The sequence below is a fragment of the Oxyura jamaicensis genome, chromosome 4 (assembly GCF_011077185.1).
Source record: "Oxyura jamaicensis isolate SHBP4307 breed ruddy duck chromosome 4, BPBGC_Ojam_1.0, whole genome shotgun sequence".
NCBI classification, from domain to species: Eukaryota; Metazoa; Chordata; class Aves; order Anseriformes; family Anatidae; genus Oxyura; species Oxyura jamaicensis.
Window position 1 is genome coordinate 70,753,705 of NC_048896.1, and position 19,070 is coordinate 70,772,774.

Below are 19,070 nucleotides of genomic sequence, written 5' to 3' on the forward strand. Positions count from 1 at the left end.
CTCAAGCAGATCAACACTCCCACCGCAGTTGGTGTCATCTGCAACCTTACCTCCCTTCATGTAGCTTGTTGGTAAAGATATTAAACAAAACTGGCTCCAAGAGTAAGCCCCAAGAACCACCCTTTGTGACCAGCTGCCAACCAGATTTAATTCAATGACTCTGAGCACAACCACTACCAGCCACATTTTTACCTACTGAACAAGTACACCCACCTGTTCAAGCCCCAAGCAGCCAGTTGATCTTGGAGAAGGCTGTGGGAAACAGTATCAATGCCTTGCTAAAGTCCAAGTAAACAACATCCCCGGCCTGTTCCTTGTCCACCAAACAGATTATTTTGTCATAGAAGATCAGGTTAGTGAGGCAGGACCTGTCTTTCAGAAACCCCTGCTGACTGGGATGTCCAGTATATACTATGCATATACAAGAATGTAACAGAAATGAAGTAAGCTATGGAATTCTAGATACAGGGTTCCATAGCCCCACACTAGTCCTGAAGATCTATGAAATAGCCTTAAAACTTTTGGAAGGTGCGCTAGTAGTTGTAAACACTGTATGGTCATAAGTATGCGTCCTAGTTTCCGTTAGGGCAGAGTTAATTTTCCTCCTGGTAGCTGGTAGGGTGCTATGTTTTGGATTAGGATGAGAAGAGTGCTGATAACATGCTGATGTTTTAATTGTTGCAGAACAGTGCTTACACTAAGCCAAGAACTTTTCAGCTTTTTGCTCTGTCAGCAGGCAGGCTGGGGGTGCAGCAGGAGCTGGGAGGGGACAGACCCAGGACAGCTGACCCAAACTGGCCAAAGGGGTATTCCATACCATCTGACGTCATGCTGAACAATGTATAGGGGTGGCTAGACAGGGTGGGGGGCCAGCTGCTCAGGCATGGGTCAGCAGGTGGTGAGCAATTGCATTGTGCATCACTTGTTTCATACACACTATTATTATTATTTCCTATCCTAATAAACTGTCTTTATCTCAACCCACAGACTTCTCTTTCCCATTTCTCTCCCCCATGCCAGAGAAGGAAGGGGGAGGGTAAGCAAACAGCTGTGTGGTGTTTAGGTGCTTGCCAGGTTAAACCACAACAGTATGGTCATTAACTTGTGTTTCTGATTGCTTTGTTTACACTACCAAAAGCAACAGCTAATAGTAAATGCATTTAACTACAGTTTTTAAATAAGAACTCACTAAAAAACTTTAGCATGTGAAGAATATAAATTGCACTTTGACAGTAGACTAGCATGAACATTTTATTAGGACATGTCCAGAAGGAAGTCTTTAAGGCCTGAATCAGTATTATTGGAGAAAGCTATAAGTAGCTTTTATTGCTGTGATCTCCTGAAAAGAGCAACTTTAGCAAGTAAAAGAAGTAACATGGTATTTTTGTGGCAACATTTTTTTTTTTAAATCCCTACCTTTAAATTATTTTAAACAAACTTTTTGCCACATTTTTCCTGTTTTATCATACAAAGGCAAGTATTAAAGAGTATCAAACTTGGGTGAAGGTACAATTATAATTTTTAGATTCAATGAAGTAAAATGAAACTAACTTCATGATAATCTACAACAGTCTGAATATGTTAAGTACAAAGCTTATGTTCCCATATATATTTACATTTACATCATTTTAAGGCAAATTATAAAAGTTAATCACTCAGTGATAAATTACCTATTAATTCAAGTATGCTGATGTCTGTAAGAAAACAATAATCAGCTGCATGTCAGTGATCTATTTGTCAGGCTGTCTCTTTAAAACACGTATAAAGGCATCTCTTGGTACTTCCACATTGCCAATTTTCCTCATTAACTTCTTCCCCTCTGCCTGCCTTTTTAAAAGCTTCATTCTTCTTGTAATGTCTCCACCATACTAGGAAAAGGAAAAATATTTTATTAAGCTTAAATGCAACTACAGTACACCTCAGTAATACTAAACTCAAGGGCTTAAACAATACTCAAAAAGCCTGGTTATATTTAAAAAAAAATAAGATTTTATACTGCAGTTATCTCAAAAAAAAAAACAACACTAGCTACAAAGAACGGGAGCAACTGAGCACTTTCATTTGGACAATTACAGGTAAATTCAGTTACATATATGTTTTTATAATAAATATTCTCATATAAGCCTGGCTGACATTAGATACAACTATGGTATACTGTATGCTATCTAAATCCTTGTGGAACAGCAGCAGGATGTCAGCTCTAATACACTGGCATCTTGACTACCACTAGGTGCTTACATCTAGATAAATTAACTGAACCCTTATACAGTGTTAAATGGACACCATCCAACATAGGTTGTCAGAACTCTTGATAGCTGTGAGAAAGGGACACTCGCTTAATCTTTAACATGTTAGCTTGAGATCTGAGGACAAGATAATTGAGGCATCATGCTTTTCCTATAGGTTTGTCCAGTCCTGTTGGCATTATGATTTTTTACTGAAGACCTAAGTAGTAGTTTAATTGCAACCAGTCAGTCTAAGGAAGCACTTTATTACAGTTATGTTAATCATCTGAAAAAAAAATTAGGAAATGTGTGAAGTTATACATTTATTATGTGTCTACAACATTTAGAAAGATGTTGAAGAGACGGGAGTGAACACAGACACTAAGAGTGTAACTTTGAAAAGGCCAATTACTCCTCCTGATCCCCACTCTTACTGGAAGCAACTAAAAGGTTACACAAATTTAAAATTAAAATTTTAAAAGTGTCTGTCAATATTCAATTTGGAACACAAGCAAGACATGTCTCTGTTGGGTTTTTAAGAGATATAGCCCATGTTAGCAAGACTCTTAGGTTTACATATATTAGAAATAATAAAAAACAAAAATAAAGAAACTTACACATTTTGCCACAACATTTTTTCTGTAAGCTTTCAGTCTGTAAAATAGAATACCATATGGATATTAACAGAGTAGGGCGTCTCCTGTAAAGCTGAACAGCGAGTTGTCAAAATGCTGAGCATTGCTTTTCTGCTAGATTTTTAAAAAGCACCAGAATTGTTTTCATACTCTGTATACAGAAGATGAAGCTTTAAACGAGATTTTAATTCACATTTCTCAATTTGAGAAATATTCCTTAAGGTGCATAACATGCATGTAAAAGTTATTTCATTATTTAGGACTTCTGCTATGACTCACAACATTCAGGTTTCCTACATAATAGTAAATGCATTTAACTACAGTTTTTAAGTAAGAACTCACTGACAAGCTTTAGCATGTGAAGAATACAAATTGCACTTTGACAGTAGACTGGCATGAACATTTTATTTGGACATGTCCAAAAGGAAGTCTTTAAGGCCTGAAATCAGTCTTATATACATTATATTACATATAGCATATATGCACACGAGTTCTTACAGCATCTCTGCTTGGATCCGTACCTTTATTTTTTTTAAACCACAATTTAAATTTAGTTTAGACATCAACAGCAAAAATATGACATGAAACAACAGTGAAGTGAACAGTTTGTTCTAAAAGTGAGTGTTGCTTAGAAATAGCTGTATGTGCTCAGCTTGCAACACATTTCCTTTGCAGTAGCACTGTTCAGTTTATTTTGCTGACTGACAGAAAAACTATTCCACAGCCAGATAATCTTTTTCAACACTTAATCTTTTTCCACTGCCAGAGAGGAAGTGGACACACGTGGCAAGTTATACTTTGGCCATTATGTGCTGACCACAGGCAATTTAAGATGGTATCAATTTAAATTAAAATATTTAAGTCCTTATTCATAGTAACAGCTCAGATGTGTTTTTATTCCAAGAAGTCTGGCAGCACATACAGGAAAAATATTCCACAGTAAAGTCAAAGTATTATAATGTATAAAATTAGATGAGACATTAAAAGTTCAAACTTTAAATAGCTTAAAAAGGAGGAAAACAATGGTTTCACTTACGTTTCTCTTGCAATTATTTTCTTGCCAATAGCAGCCTGAATGGCTATTTCAAACAATTGTCTAGGTATAGCATCCTTTAAACGTTCGCACAGGAATTTACCAGTAGTGTAAGCTTTATCACTGAGGCAGAAAGTTTTCAGAAGTTAATGTTTTCAGAAAGTCACCAACTCCTCAAATATATCCATAGAACAAAGTGTTTGAGAAAGTTATAATAAAGGTTTTCATTTTACCTTCTGAGTTAAACTGACCAGATAACAAGCTTACTTCTAATAAGTAGTCTTTGTATGTCACCCATTAGAGAAGGCCTCCATATAAATTCAAAAAATTTGTAATAAATATCCCAGTCATCTATCACACTGAAGCTGTATTGAATAATTTCACAGCTTTAAATGTTATTTTGAACTAGAAGTTCAAGGGGAAATTTTATTGATTATTTCTGTAATAAGTTGACCTTTTGACCTTTCATACCTATATTTTGGAAATACCTTATATTACAATGAAAGTTGGGTTGTGTTTTAACATACTATAGCAACCTGCTAATCAAAGTTATCCAACCATATTTAGCTTATGCATATACAGCAGATTTTGGAAAAATAACAAAAGGTCTAGAGAATTACAAGATAACATTTGAAGGAGGACAGAAAAACAAGTTGATCTCAGGGTTATTGGAAAGGGATGTTGAAGTTATAGAAAGAAGAACTAACAAAGACATTGTGAGAAGAGAGACTGGAAACAAAGGCATTACTTTCACCAGCAAGTAACTCCTGAGACACTTCTGTACACTGAATCGTTTTAGCAAGCAATTATCATATATTAGTAATACATGTTTTCATTGTATATCAATAAGAAATCTTAGCTCTTTAGAGCAGAGAATCCAGTCAACCTACCTGTGTATGATAGTTGCCAGTTCTTCAACTGGATTTCCATTTAGAAGAATATCCATTTTGATAAGGTCTGCTGCCTGGTATCCTGCATCTTCATAATCAAAACTAAACAAAAAGTAGCTTAAACATTAGCAATGGTTTTGTAAAAAAAATATATTCCATATTCTTTGTTCATTAAATTTTAACTTCCGTAAACAGTTCTTAATACAACACTTGAGCTATTAAAATCGGTGCATAATGTTTAATAGTCTCACAGTAGGTCACTGTTATTCAAAATGACTCAATTTGCTGCAGATAAATCTTGTTTCCAAGGCAGCAGAGGACATCTTATCTTCCAGCTACTAAGCAAGGCAAAATCAATCAAACATCCACGTGCTTATTGCAATCTCTTAAAGAGTTTTTTCAAACACTTGGAAGTGTCAGTTGGAAATTCCTTAAAACTCCAGTCAACACAGCCCTTCAACACAGCCTCTAAACACTGAGTATTGTAAATGTCAAAGGAATCCAACACTAACATTATTTTCTTCTTCTTACCCCTCTCATTTGATAGGCTGTTTATGTGACACATTATGATAATGTCTGAAAACCACATTTCCCTCTGAAAGAAGGGAATCCTCTGATTGTCCCCCTCTACTCTGTCCTCGTGAGGCCCCACTTGGAGCACTGTGTCCAGGTCTGGGGCCCCCAGCACAAGAAGGATGTAGAACAGAGCAGGTCCAGAAGAAGGCCACAAAGACGATCAAGGAGATGATCAAGGGCTGGAGCCCAACTCATTCTCATTACAGATTAGAAAGACCCATCTAGAACCGAGTGACACACTAAGTCACACAGGATAAGTCACACAGTACCACGAATTCAAGTGATTATTAGGTAGCAATGCATATTAAGAACTCTTCAGATTTATTCCTATTCTTCACATTGAATCTAATGTATTAGGGTTGAAGTAAAACTAGACTTGTAGCACTAACAAAGGAATATTCTTTTTTGTGCCCTTCCATGTGTTCTTCTCAGATCTTTTTTCATTTCTTCCTCATGGTCCAGGGCAGAGGGAGAAGGAAGAACGAAGGAGGATATAGTTACCTTGCATAACCAGAAGACAGAGACTTAAGAGCATCATAAAAATCCACCACAATTTCATTCAGTGGAAAGAGGTATTTTAGCATAACCCTGTGTTCATCAATATACAGCATATCTTTCTGGACTGCTCTACGGTCCTAGACAATAAAAAATATTTCAGGTCCACTTGAAATGTATTTTCTACAAATAAATACAAAGCACATTAAAATAAACAACTATCTGGTTACACAAGAGAACTCAAGCCACAAAGTGGCTCTTCTTGATAATCTGCTGAAGTCTCAAATAAATTTCAGCACTACAAAAAATGAAGTGGTTGCAACTTAATTGGTCAAATGGTTCAGCTCTATCCCCTCAGAAAGCTGAATTTCTGAAGTCCTTAACCACTTCTGCTTATTTTTTTTTTTTTTTAAATGCATAGGCACTACTCCACAAAATCTGACTACGACTGACTTTTTCCACATACATTAGAGTATTACACAGTAGGATTAGCATGCTCATGTTCTTTCCTGCCAGGAGGAAATTCTTAATATTTTACGAATTCCTTTCGATAGAACATAATTCTGTGCTAACATACAATTATTGTACTGTTTTGTATTATGTATCTTGAACTGTTAGAAGAAAAATACTGTGAACAAATATGTAAGACAATATACATGGTAGTTGAAATATTTTTAGTTAAGAGCATTTCAAATGCACTTGGGGAAATACATTTTACCATCACTATTTTAAGTGTACTCTCCAGTGAAGCACTGGAAAACAAATATAAAGCCTCAGTAAGTGTTGACAAGTATCTTATTTCATGAATTTACTTCTAAAAAACAAGATCTTACTCTCCTGCTGCAGACTCCATTCTTTCAGGAAAAAAAAAAACTAGCTTTGAACATTTATATTACGCAGTGCTCAAGCAAGTACTTAATTGTCATTGAGCTTGAATGACAACTTTCAGTATAGGGATTCTATAGAAGTAATTTTACACTGTGTAAAATAGTTTAAAATACTTTCCTTCAAAAAAATTAATAATTACTGTCAATGATATTCTTTACTATTACCTAATATATTGCTATCTAGAAACTTCACTTTTTTTAAAGTATGATATGAAGATCTTAAAAACAGATATGACAAAGAACTAAAACTGTAAACCAACCTGACACAAAACAATTATTTTCCCAATATATTCTTGAGGCGTTACAATAGTACCAAGAACAGTTGGCTCCAAATATTCAGATACTGAAAGTTTATCAGGAAACTGAGCAGGGCTGATAATGGTAATCTCTGCTTTACCATACTCCTGAAAAACAAACAAAAATCAACTAACAGACGCTGTTATTTCACAAGCAAAGTGAATTACATATTTAGGAAATGTAGGAAATGAGGCAAATACAGAATTGGAAAAGGCTAAAAAGTGTTTCAATTATTTGGGGACAACTGTGACTTACGGAATTCAAATTCACACCAAGCACAATTTTAAAAGAGACTTGACATCACATATAGCAGTTCCTGGATCAGCATATCTTTAAACATGTCACCTAGATCATCTGTTGTGTAATGAACTTGAAACACTCTTTTCTTTGAAATTAGTGAAAATGCAGACTACAAGAACAAAACAGGAAATTCTATTTCCTCATGTTTTTTTTAAGTTCTGTATCAATTTCAAGAGCTTATTTTCACACATGAATTCAGTCCTTATAAAATAGAGCATCTTTCCAGTTTTAGTTACATAAATAGCACAATTTATTATGTACTGTGGTAATCAGAGTCTGTATGGATTGAAAGTACAGCATTTTATATGGAGCTACACATAAAATGTTACAGCTGGAAAGTCATCAATGAAGCAGCTGTTGTCCAGCATTTCTGGTTCTCCTTCACTAAGAGATCTCTTATTTACTGCCCATCGTTAAGTTCCCACACTGCCCTAAACATGAAATCAATATTCTCAGTCTCTTCACGTACTAGTATTAAAATTTCTGACACTAAAAGCTTGGAATCCCATGCAGTATAAGGAAGTTGGTCCATGTAAGAACTTTGCAGGAATAGCTTAAGAGAAGAGACAGTGTTTAATATTATAATAGATTTATTGACCTGATTAGCCTAGAAACTATTATTCTGTCTTAAACACAAGTATGTATCTAGAGTTCACAGACTCAACAAATGACTGAACATGAACTTGTTTGGAGATGAGTACAATTTAATGTTTCAATGTTGGATTTACTATTAAATAGCATCTTTTTCACTTCTGAACTTTGAGAAGAACTGTAGTAAGTTTGAATCTTGACAGTACTTACACTATTGCCTCTGTATCCCTCAAGCAAAGTTGGAAGAACTGAATGAATACTGTTTTCTATATCTGGTTCCTGAAAGTGTTTCTGGGAAAAGTGATAGAAATTACTGTTCACTAGGATAGCTATTCTTAAGCATTTTATCCAGTGTTTTTTTAAAACAGAAGTGCTCAGAGCTAGCCAGTGATATTCACAAAGACAGGCTTAGAACTTAAACAGTGGGCTTAGAACTTAAATTTTTGATTCCTGTGCAGGTGTTTTCATTACCTAGATTTTCCAGTTCAACATCCCTTTAGGGACAGGAATTATCCTTCTGAAATACTGATAAAAAGAAGGTCGTGTTTCTTATTTGCATGTGTACAACCCACCTGCACAACAAAGCAAGTGATTATATCACTTTCCCCAGTAAGACAGTGTTTTTGAACAAGGACCCAACATCCAACACTGTTTGAAAACTTTATTCCAGTGTCCCATACCAGCAACCAAGAACCACCTATGCAACAGAGGCATCAACTGTTTAATTCATAGCTGCTACATTTCTTAAGATAAAAATCAAAATAACTGCAGAGAAAGAAGTCCCAGGTTGCTGTACCTGCAAGGTATGAGACATTTCTCATTCAAGTTTGGATTTTACAGATTTTCTATAGTGTTTAGAGGTATATGATGAATAATGAGTCAGCCTATCTGCAGCTTCCTGTCAGATTTTCTTAAGTCCAGCTTTGTCTGTCTGTCTCAAAAAGAGTAATTTTCATTGCTATCAGTTCAATGAGCTTTGCATATAGCTGTATCACTGTGATAAAACATTGACTCATCTTCACCAATTCCTGCCAGTCTACAGTACTGTTATAAGCTATTCCTAGAAATGTTAACATTTTCTTACTGATGGAAGTCTGGAAAATTATTTTCCCTCCTTTAAGCTCAGCCCAGTCAGTATGCACTCAAAAGAATACAACAAGAAATGCTGCATTGCATACAATATCCTATATGAGGTATACTGTGTTGTATATTGTGTCATTTATTCCCATTTTCAAATACAGGTTTACAGGTAACACAAAGAAGAGCACTTAAAGTGGAAAGGGGAAAAAAGCTAACATTCTTTAAAAAAAGCATTAAAATAAGCTTTAAGCTAAATATCAGTTTTTTTTTTTAATGTTTACCATAAAATAAAGTACTAGTCTACAGAAGAAAGTATATGCATTTATTAGAGGCGGTTTTTAAGCTGGTGTTTACTTACCTTTATCAACTTTGCTGAAGAAAGAATAGCTTTATATGGGACAGTAGGTGCAGTCAAAATAACAGACATATTATATTCTTGCTCCAAACGTTGATTAAAAACTTCCATATGTAAAAGACCAAGAAAACCCAATCTGGGAAAAAAAAAGTCTTGTCAGTCTATGTACTTGTTTATCACCTTAAATTTCAGAGTGCTTTTTTCTTCCCTCTGATATATTTACACAGTTTGGCAACATCAGGCACAGCAAAGAACATCCAAGAGATTAAATAGAAGTCCTAAAAATGAACACTGAATATCTGAAAACAAACAACATCACAACAAATTGCATATTCCATGTGAATGCACAACATTAGAAAAACAAATGCTTTTGATCTTTACCTATCATTAAGCTGAATTAAAGATTCTAATCTTTTAGAAGGAGGCAGTTCTTTGAGGGTGGTGAGGTACTAGAACAGGCTGTCCAGAGAAGCTGTGGGTGCCCCATGTATGGCAGTGTTCAAGGCCAGGCTGGATAGGGCTTTGGGCATCCTCGTCTGGCGGGAGGTGTCCCTGCCCATAGCAGGGGGGCTGGAACTGGATGGTCTTTAAGGTCCCTTCCAACTCAAACCATTCTATGACCCTGAATTCATTTTAGTTCAATTTTCAGTTGACTTAAACCTGCATTCTCAACTTGTGAACAGTTCCAAAAATGAAAACAGTATAAAAGCCTCACCTCCATCCAGCTCCTAAGGCAAGGCTACTGTCACGATGAACTGTCACACTGGAATCATTCAATGTCAGCCTTTCCAAAGCACTCTTTAGATTATTATACTCTGTTTGATCTGCAGGATACATTCCTGTGAAAACATATTAGATACAAGTGCTGTGATGGAGAACTTTATCTTTACTTAGTCACATGTTATTTAGTGTGTACTTACCTTTCAAATATGCCTCTTACCATGAACACAATAATAAAAACAGAAATAACTTTGTTCTAACTAGAAATTTAACTTTTTTAAAAATCTGAAATAAAGTCTTTGCAAAAAAGTTTTAGATCACCTCGGAAAGACAGAAATTAAGATTCAAAGCGTAATAGTAGGTACACTGTACTCATCTAATCCTTCGCAGCTGTGAAAGATGCAAATCTGAGTTCAATTTTTTGCAGACCTACTGTATGTTTATACAGGTTTGGCATAAGTAAGTGAGCAGGCAAATGTCACAGGGATGTCCCTTCAACATGTCAGAATGAACAGAAAAATAAGAATGCCATTGCTAATGTTTCTGTAATTTTTTAAATGAACAGAAGCAGTTGTCTGTATAATTGCTGCTTGAAATAGGTTCCACTTTCCACATCATGTGTGTTCACATTATGTAGGTTCCTCTTCACCAGGAGGCAACAGACATGCACACAAAAAAAACTCATTTACAGGATTATACTTTTCCCTTCTGTATACATAGATAGCATATGTAGTAGTTACTGAAGGTGGCAGCAACAACTCAACAGAACTGACTGACCTTAGCAAGTCCATTTTTTTTTTTTTTAAACTATCTTGAATATTAGCTTTGGTACTTTACCACATTTAACAAAAATGAAAAAGTTGCTAATTTCTTAAAAGAAATAAGATTTCATAATAAGTATACAAAAATTATTACCAAGATGAAAAAGTCTATTCCAATAAAATGGACTTAATTTTTCAAAGTGTCAATCCTTCTTTTCCAGCTACAAAAACTACTGACAATTAACAGCAATAACCATGGCTAAAAATACATGTTAGTCTCTTATTCATCGAAAACCAGCCTGCAATTATTAATCTCACCTGTTAAATCACAAACAGGCAAAATTACACAAGGAAAAATTACACAAAGCTATATAAATGGCATGTGCCTCTGCAGCTTAATTTTGCTACAATTCTAATCCTTACAACACTTAATATACGCATACATTAGAAGCTCTAATAGCTTTTAAAAGCTTTAGCAGCTCTCCTGCTCTTGCTGCTGGAAAAAAAAAATATGGTTTCCCTTTAATCAGTTTACTCCTCACCTGCAAAAACCATTGGCTTCGCTGACTTAAAGCCAGGCAAAGGCTCCACTGGCTGTTTATGCATAAACAGTGTGTCTCCTATTTGGGCTTCTGTTACTTCTTTCATTCCAGCAATCAGGTAGCCCACCTGTCCTGCATATCTGAATAAAATTGGGATTATATGGACATGTTTCTTTGCATTATCACTATTTCCACTACTTTTCCCCAGTCCAGTCAGGTATTCAAATAAATTACCCCCCATGCAGAGTCCAAAACCACATTTAAGCTGTTTCTGCTCTGAGTTGTGAACTTCATCTCAGGGAATGAGACATGTTGATTTAAGCAGATGTATTGATGTTACAATTAAACAGCACATTTACTTCTGGACCTCAAATTCTGTGCTATTCCCAATTTGAGAGCTAGAGCTAGTAGGAAGCAGTCAAAGATCTAAGACACAGAAGGCAGAACAGTTCTTAGCTGCCACCACAGCAACTCTCATACACTAAATGGGAGAAACAAAGATAAACGTCCTTCATTAGTACATTACAACATTGAGGAACTCATGGCAGATAAAAGCAATTCACTGTTTTTTGATAGGATATATATATATTTTTTTAACAGCATCCCCATATGGTGCTCTGTTTTAGGTTCATGACAAAAATAGTACTGGTAACACCATTGGGTGGGTGAGAGGCTGGCTGGAAGGTGTCACAGCCAGGACAGCCAAACTGCCCAAAGGGCTATTCCATGCCACATAATGCCACACTCAGTAAGAAAAAACAGAGCGTGTAGTCTTTTCAAGGTGGCCACTTATTGACAGGTTGGATATCAGGCTGCTTGTGGGTGATTGTAAGTGATTGAATTTGTATTACTTTTTTCCCCTCCTTCCATTTATTGTCTCTATGTCAACCCATGAGTTTTCCCTCATTTTCACTTCTGATTCTTTCCCATGCCCTGCTGGTGTCAGGAAAGTAAGCAAGTGGCTGACTGAGTGCTTAATTGCTGGATGGGTTCACCCCACCGCACACAGTAACATAATCTCTCACTACAGAATCTCCCAGGAAAGAGAATAACATGTACTTGGGGAAACTGATAAATCTTCTCCACTAATTCCAGAGTACCTGATTTTCTTCCCACTGCTGCCATGAGGAGCCAGTTTCTGGTAGCTGTTGCATTCATGGATTTAAAGTTTTCCACCCTCAAAATATGCTGCAACAATTACTAAGATGAAGCCCCATTCCCTTCCACTCTCAAACAAGGTAGTTCCTAGAAATAAATTGGACAGCTACATAAGAATATCAAATGCTAGTCTTAAAAAGAACTAGCTGTCCAGATTTTACATGTACTACAGGTACACTGATACAATGGCTCCCTCCCACTGGCAGTGCCTGAAAAGCAGTCCTTCAAAGCTTGTGTCAGCATGTCCACAATGAAAGAGACTGACATTTAGCATTTAATTGCAAATAAGAAAAGATAAAACCAAAAAAGAACAAAAGCAGAAAACTCAGCCTCAGTACTCAAAGTAAACACAGAACAGAAATATAGGATTTTGTATTTTACATCAATTTATTATTTGTTCCATTGAAAGAAATTTTTACTTACAGTTTATCTGTTGGCTGTTCATTTGGAGTCAGAATTCCTACTTCATTAACTTCATATCTTTTCTTTGTGTGTGCAGAAACAATTTTATGCCCTTTCTGAATCTCTCCGCCAAAGAGAGCAATGTTAGCTATGACACCTCGGTAATGGTCAAAGGTGGAATCAAATACTAAAGCTTTCAACGGATCAGTAGTATTAAAATGGGGTCTGCCACAAAAGATTTAAAACAATTATTTATCATTCAATATGAAATGGACAAGCACTCCCACCCCAAAAGCATCCTTGTTAATATAGCTGGAACTATAGAGTAATTTTCAGTAAACAAACACATACCAGACCTCATTTCACTGTTTAACTATGTATTATGCAGCAGGTCTTTACGTTTAATTTTTCCTGTTTGAATAGCAGAGAACCAAATGCATACCCATCATTGCCATTTCACAAGTGAAACTGATACATAAAATACTGTATTATTTAGAAACAAAAAATCTGTTATATTCCAACAATCAGGTTAAAACAAAGTCCACCAATATTTTGTTTGTTATCTTTCATGGAAGCTTAAGCTTGGATTTTTGTTGTGATTTCTTTTTAACTATAATTACTTAGTATGAGAACTACAATTATTAGCTAATAATAGAAAAAAGCAAAACACTGGTTTGAAACTTAACTGTAATTTAGAAGTTTTGTCAAATTCCTAGATAAAAGTTAACTTTAAATAAAAATTAACTTTAAATATTGAGTTTGGGATATGAAACACTAAACTCAGCAGTTTTAGCCTTTATCACTGTAACACCGTAACATTCAAAAGAAATAATATACCCTCAAACACTGAGCTTCAGGGGGAAATCAATGTCTTTAAATGGAAGCTATATATTCAATGAAAACATCATCTTTAGTGGCTTACCTCTCAATTTTCATTACGGATTCATTTCCCTCCCCTGCTTAAGAAAAAAAGGTCTTGTCTGCTGATATCCATTAATACTTAAAGTTTCACCACAGATACACACATTCATTTTTTAAAAGGTATCTTAAATGTGGTATCATTTTTTTAAATTTACAAGTCAAAAATTAGATCTCCAGCTCAAAAATTAGATTTCCCCCACATCTCTTTATAAAATATATAACTGATGGTAAGTTAATAGTAAATGCAGAACTCCTGTCAATATACCATATAAATACAACTCATTGTTTTGTAGATAACCTTACAAGGTATCATAACTTACGGTGGAATCTTCTCAATGACCTTTTCAAGAACTTTTTCAATGTTTGTCCCTTGTTTAGCAGAAATCTAAAACAAACCCAATAATAATTTTATCAGACATGTTTTTCACTTATTCAGTATCCATTAAAAAATCATCTTTACTTAAAACAGTTTCGGTGGTCATAGACAATACTACCCATACAAGCAATCTGAAGCACAGGATGCTATTACTACAAAAAGCTTACTTGATTATAAATGCCATTAGTGAATCAGACAAATACATGCAGACAGATGACAGCCTGTTTAATTATTTGTGGGTACACATCTTTCCTTAGCTAGAAAGTAGATACAGGAATACTAAAAACAATATTATGAAACTTTATATTGAAACAATAATATGAAACAATATTATGAAACATCTTACCCTTATGCATTCATTAACAGGGATATCGAACAGTTTCTCAATTTGTTTTTCAACTCTTTCAGGGTCTGCATTCTTCAAATCAATCTAAAAAACAACAAATTGCTCAATATACAGGCAATGGCATCTTATGCACAATCCAGCAATGTAGTTTCCAAGTGTACAAATTAAGGAATCTTTGTATGTTTATTCATAAATACTAAACATTTTTCAGGAAAATATCTCTATCAAGAACTTTTCACTACCATGTTTAAAAACAGTGCAATTTTTCATTGTTGGTTATAGAAGTGCTTCTGCATGTATTTTAGGAAATAAAAACTGAAGTTTCTAGTATTTACTGTAAAATATCAAAGATAGTAAATACAGAAGTTCTTATTACATACTAGTTAATTTTTCATTATATGCTCCTATTTAAGGACACATTTCTTAGCAATCTTTAAGTTTATAGAACTGAACTATTTAGTATGAAACTAAAACTGTATTACCTTGTTTATGACAGGAATTATTGCAAGTTGTGCTTCAAAAGCAAGATAGAAGTTTGCCACCGTCTGAGCTTGAATACCCTAGAAAATATGCATTAAAGACATTTAACATAGAATTTCCCTGTTTCTTTTTAAGCATATTGCACAATAGAAGACTACTTTGCTATTTTATCTACTCCTTCACTTGGGAGATGCAAAGTCGTAATTCATTATACACATTGCTGAGAAAGAAAATTCTCAAGTATCGTTTCTCATTATCTGAATGTAGAAAAAATAATGCTGTATGTGTGGCTACATTTTTATAGATATCAATTATTTAAAGGTAACACCGTATTAAGGAAAAATAGCATCATAAATGATAGTAAAATCGTAAGTATGCCATAGAGAGCATTATCATCTAAACACTCTGTGAGAATGTCCATATGTAAAATCTAATGTCCACATTTAAAATCATTTCCTTACATAAACTGCTGAAGTTCTAAGCAGAACACAAGAAATAAGAAAACCACCTCATTTGCATCCACTACAAGTATAACACCTTGACAGGCAGACAGTGACCGGGATACTTCATAGTTGAAATCTACATGGCCCTGTGGAGAAAATAAATGTTTATTATTTCACATATTTCTGGACTCCTTTGCAAAAGCTTATATAAAAGTTTCATTTGTGTATCTGTCCATCCAAAACACAATTCAACACAAATAAAACCTTTAATAATAAAAAAAGGAAAAGAAAAGCTAAAAAAGGGAAAGAAAGCACTGAATAAACACAAGAAGCCAGAAATCTAGTAGGTTATTTTTAAATATAAAGACATTTAACTTTGTGTAATTGAAACACTGTTTGTACTTAACTTACTGGCGTGTCAATAAGGTTTAAGAGGTAGTTTACTCCTTCATGATTGTAAAAGAGAGATGCAGATTGTGCTTTAACTGTAATTCCCCTTTCACGTTCCACTTGCAACTTATCCAGCACTTGTTTATTACGGTCAGTTTTAGCAATCGTTCCTAAGATGAAAAAAAGTTTCATTAGCCTCATTTAAAAGATTGGCTCTGCAAATAAGCCACTCTTGAAAATGCCACTAACCAGAAGAACATGGGACTTGCACCTTCCTGAATAAACAGGATACAAAAGAGTATGTTAAGTCTAAATTGGAGATTCAGTAGTAGCTAAATAATTTTGATGTTTAAGTAAACTTTAACTCTTACCACTGGAGAGCAGCTCCATTGCTCCAAACAGGCAAAAAGAGCATTATCACAGAGTCATAACATTCTGTAACAAGTAAAGCTGCCCATAGTGACATTTATGAGTTAATAACTTTGATCTAAAGCTTCTCTCCAATCTTTTTTTTTTGTCTACTCCTTAATGAGGAAAATTCCATCTTCCAAAGGGTATTTTTGAGTAGCTAAGTAAAGCTCTGCTCCTAAATTGGGCTCTTCTTGGTAGAAATAGCAACTGCTTTACAGCTTACCTCAGAGCACCCTTTAAGGTAACCTTTTCTCTCTCCTCCAAGGTAAGCCTAGTTTCTGTGTCAGTTATGTCTGCAAAGATCCCTTAACACTTCTGTCATACTTTCATTTTTTAAGGGGGTTTCTTTTTCCTTCCCTGAATAACAACACAAAAATGAGAACACTGAAGACAGAGAATATCTCAGAAGAGGCCAAAATAAGTTACCTCTGAAGAAGAAAGCAAAACAACTGCACTAACACTTAGGGTGAAGGAAAAATTAAATCTATGAATCAGCTGAGAATCCATAGAATTTACACTTGACTACTAGCAGTTATTCTACACACTAAATCTAAATCAAAACAGAGCTGTACTTACTCATACAGGATTATATCAGCTTCAGTACCAGTGAGCTTCCCCACCATGAAAGACAGTTGTTTACAGTTTGCTCTCAAGAGGGAGGCACACTTACTTTCATATTAAAAAAAAAGTTAGTTCCTCCCTCTTTCAATCACACTTCTGAAAACTACTGTAACCAGAATGCCTAGGTCATGACCAGTCCCTTCTATCCATCCCAAAAGCTAGCAGTTAAGCCTTGTACTTGCTGTGTACTGGTCTAATGGATGACTGGTCAGGAATGAAAAGAGTAGCATCTTACACTAGGAACTACACTCCTTTTCAATCTCTTTCCAGAATACATTCCTTCCTTGTGAGGATTACACACTTTCTTACCCCTATTTGTAAGTAGATCTTAACCAGGAAGAGAAGTGCATGCTATTCACATATATAACACTACAAAATTGGCAACCTGAAAGCAACCTAGCAATAAGAAGAACAAAGATAAGAGCAAGTTTAGTAGTAATCAAAGCTACAGAAATTTACATGTCAAGAGAAGGTGGTGTGGATGAAATTAGAACACTTACCTGTAATTTCCAGCAGTCTGTCTGCTAGTGTACTTTTGCCATGGTCTACGTGAGCTATAATACTGAAGTTTCTTATGCTTTCCACAGGATATGTTGACATATCTATTTTTTCCTGAAAAACAGAAATTTATTTTCACAAACTACAGATACAATCTCTATGTTCAATACACCTAAGCCTTTAAAAAAAAAAAAAGTAGCTTTTCTGTAGAATAGGCATAGGTAGAAAACCTTAAATTGTCATCAGTATTTAAAATGCTGGCATTTTAGTCACACATAAAGATGTATTTCTCTGATTTATTAATCAAGGAGCATGCAATGTGTTATGAAAGGTACTACGTTCCTTTGAATACAAGAAGTTGAAAAACTTGAAACAGTTTAAGTTTGTTAAACTACTTAAGAAGAATGCTGTGACATTACTGTGACATTACCTAACAGCTCAGATAGCAACAACAGCCTTACAATAAGGAGCACCTTGGTTGAAAAGGAAGCTACAGGTAACATGCACTTTGGCTAAAGTACAAATAAAAAGAAGTAGAAAAAGCCTGATTACTTTGGCTCACACACAGAACAGGTTCAACACTAAAACTTTAATTTTTGTTACTCCTGTTCATTCCAAGTAATACAACACTTTGAAGACAGGCAGCTTTGCTTTTCAAAGCTTTCAACAAAAGTGTTTTTCAAAGCCTTTTTCCATCAGGTACCGGGGACCTCCTAGTAACAACTGCTGGAAGACTGATCCCTGATTGTTAAAGATACACTTGCTCATCTCTCTTACCCAGGCTGTGCTTACAGCTCCGGGCCTGGCAGAAAGAGATGTCTGGAGATCTTTAGCAAAGCCCAGAGACCTATACAAGCATCAGTGCGCTACATAAAGCAACGTTATGTGTTGTAACCACTCGCAGGATGCCTCGGCTTCTAAGTGCAAGACCTCCTACTGCAAGAGGGCTGCAAATGCTCTTGCAGCGTGAAGCCTGACCCGAGAAGAAACCACCTGTTTGAAAAAACCGCCTTCTACACGGAGGGCCGTCAAATCCTGGACCCGCTCCAAGCAAACCCCGAGCAGGCTACTTCGCGGCCACGGGGTGGGGACTCACCTTGCCGCCGGAGCTATAGGGCCGCCGGCACGCCACAATCCCCGCGGCTAGCCACACCGGAGGACCCCGCAGGGCGGCAGCGGGGCCGGGACCAAGCAGTCGGGCCCACCACAAGGCCGCCCTGCTGCCCAGAGCCATGGCGCCTGCCGCTGGCTCAGCCCCTCACGGCGCGGCCTCAACCCCCATGGCGGCCCGCCTCCGATCGCTGCCCTCAGCGCCGCGGCTCCTGGCGGCCCCGCAGCAGCTCCTCCCGCCGCCCGCCCCGGCGCCGCCTCACGACCCGCCCGCCGGAGCCCTAAAATGACCGCCGCCACAGGAGCCGCCGGAAGCACCCTTGGCCGATGGCGGAAGCTATATGGGCAACGCCTCCGCCTCCTGTCCGCCCCTCGCGGAAAACAAAAACAAAAACAAAACAAAACAAAAAAAAAACCACCACCAACAACAACAAAAAAATAGGTAAAAATAGTTCCGTCCAGCTGCAGTTACTAACAGAATCATAGAATATCCTGAGTTGGTGGAAGAAGGGACCCACAAGGATCAT

At 36.3% G+C, this 19,070-nt stretch overlaps 1 protein-coding gene across 1 annotated transcript; it reads right to left on the reverse strand.

The window, feature by feature from the left end:
- Positions 1 to 1,236: 1,236 nt before the first annotated feature.
- GUF1 (GUF1 homolog, GTPase) lies at positions 1,237 to 18,770 on the reverse strand. The gene is made up of 17 exons (XM_035323962.1): positions 18,530 to 18,770; positions 17,436 to 17,547; positions 15,925 to 16,073; positions 15,579 to 15,659; positions 15,073 to 15,150; positions 14,591 to 14,674; positions 14,189 to 14,253; positions 12,969 to 13,172; positions 11,388 to 11,527; positions 10,080 to 10,203; positions 9,368 to 9,500; positions 7,002 to 7,145; positions 5,861 to 5,994; positions 4,784 to 4,885; positions 3,897 to 4,016; positions 2,843 to 2,879; positions 1,237 to 1,868 (listed from the first exon to the last, which is right to left on the reverse strand). The coding sequence occupies exons 1-17, from the start codon at positions 18,665 to 18,667 to the stop codon at positions 1,731 to 1,733; spliced, it is 1,983 nt and encodes a 660-aa protein (XP_035179853.1). The 5' UTR covers positions 18,668 to 18,770; the 3' UTR covers positions 1,237 to 1,730.
- Positions 18,771 to 19,070: the final 300 nt, after the last annotated feature.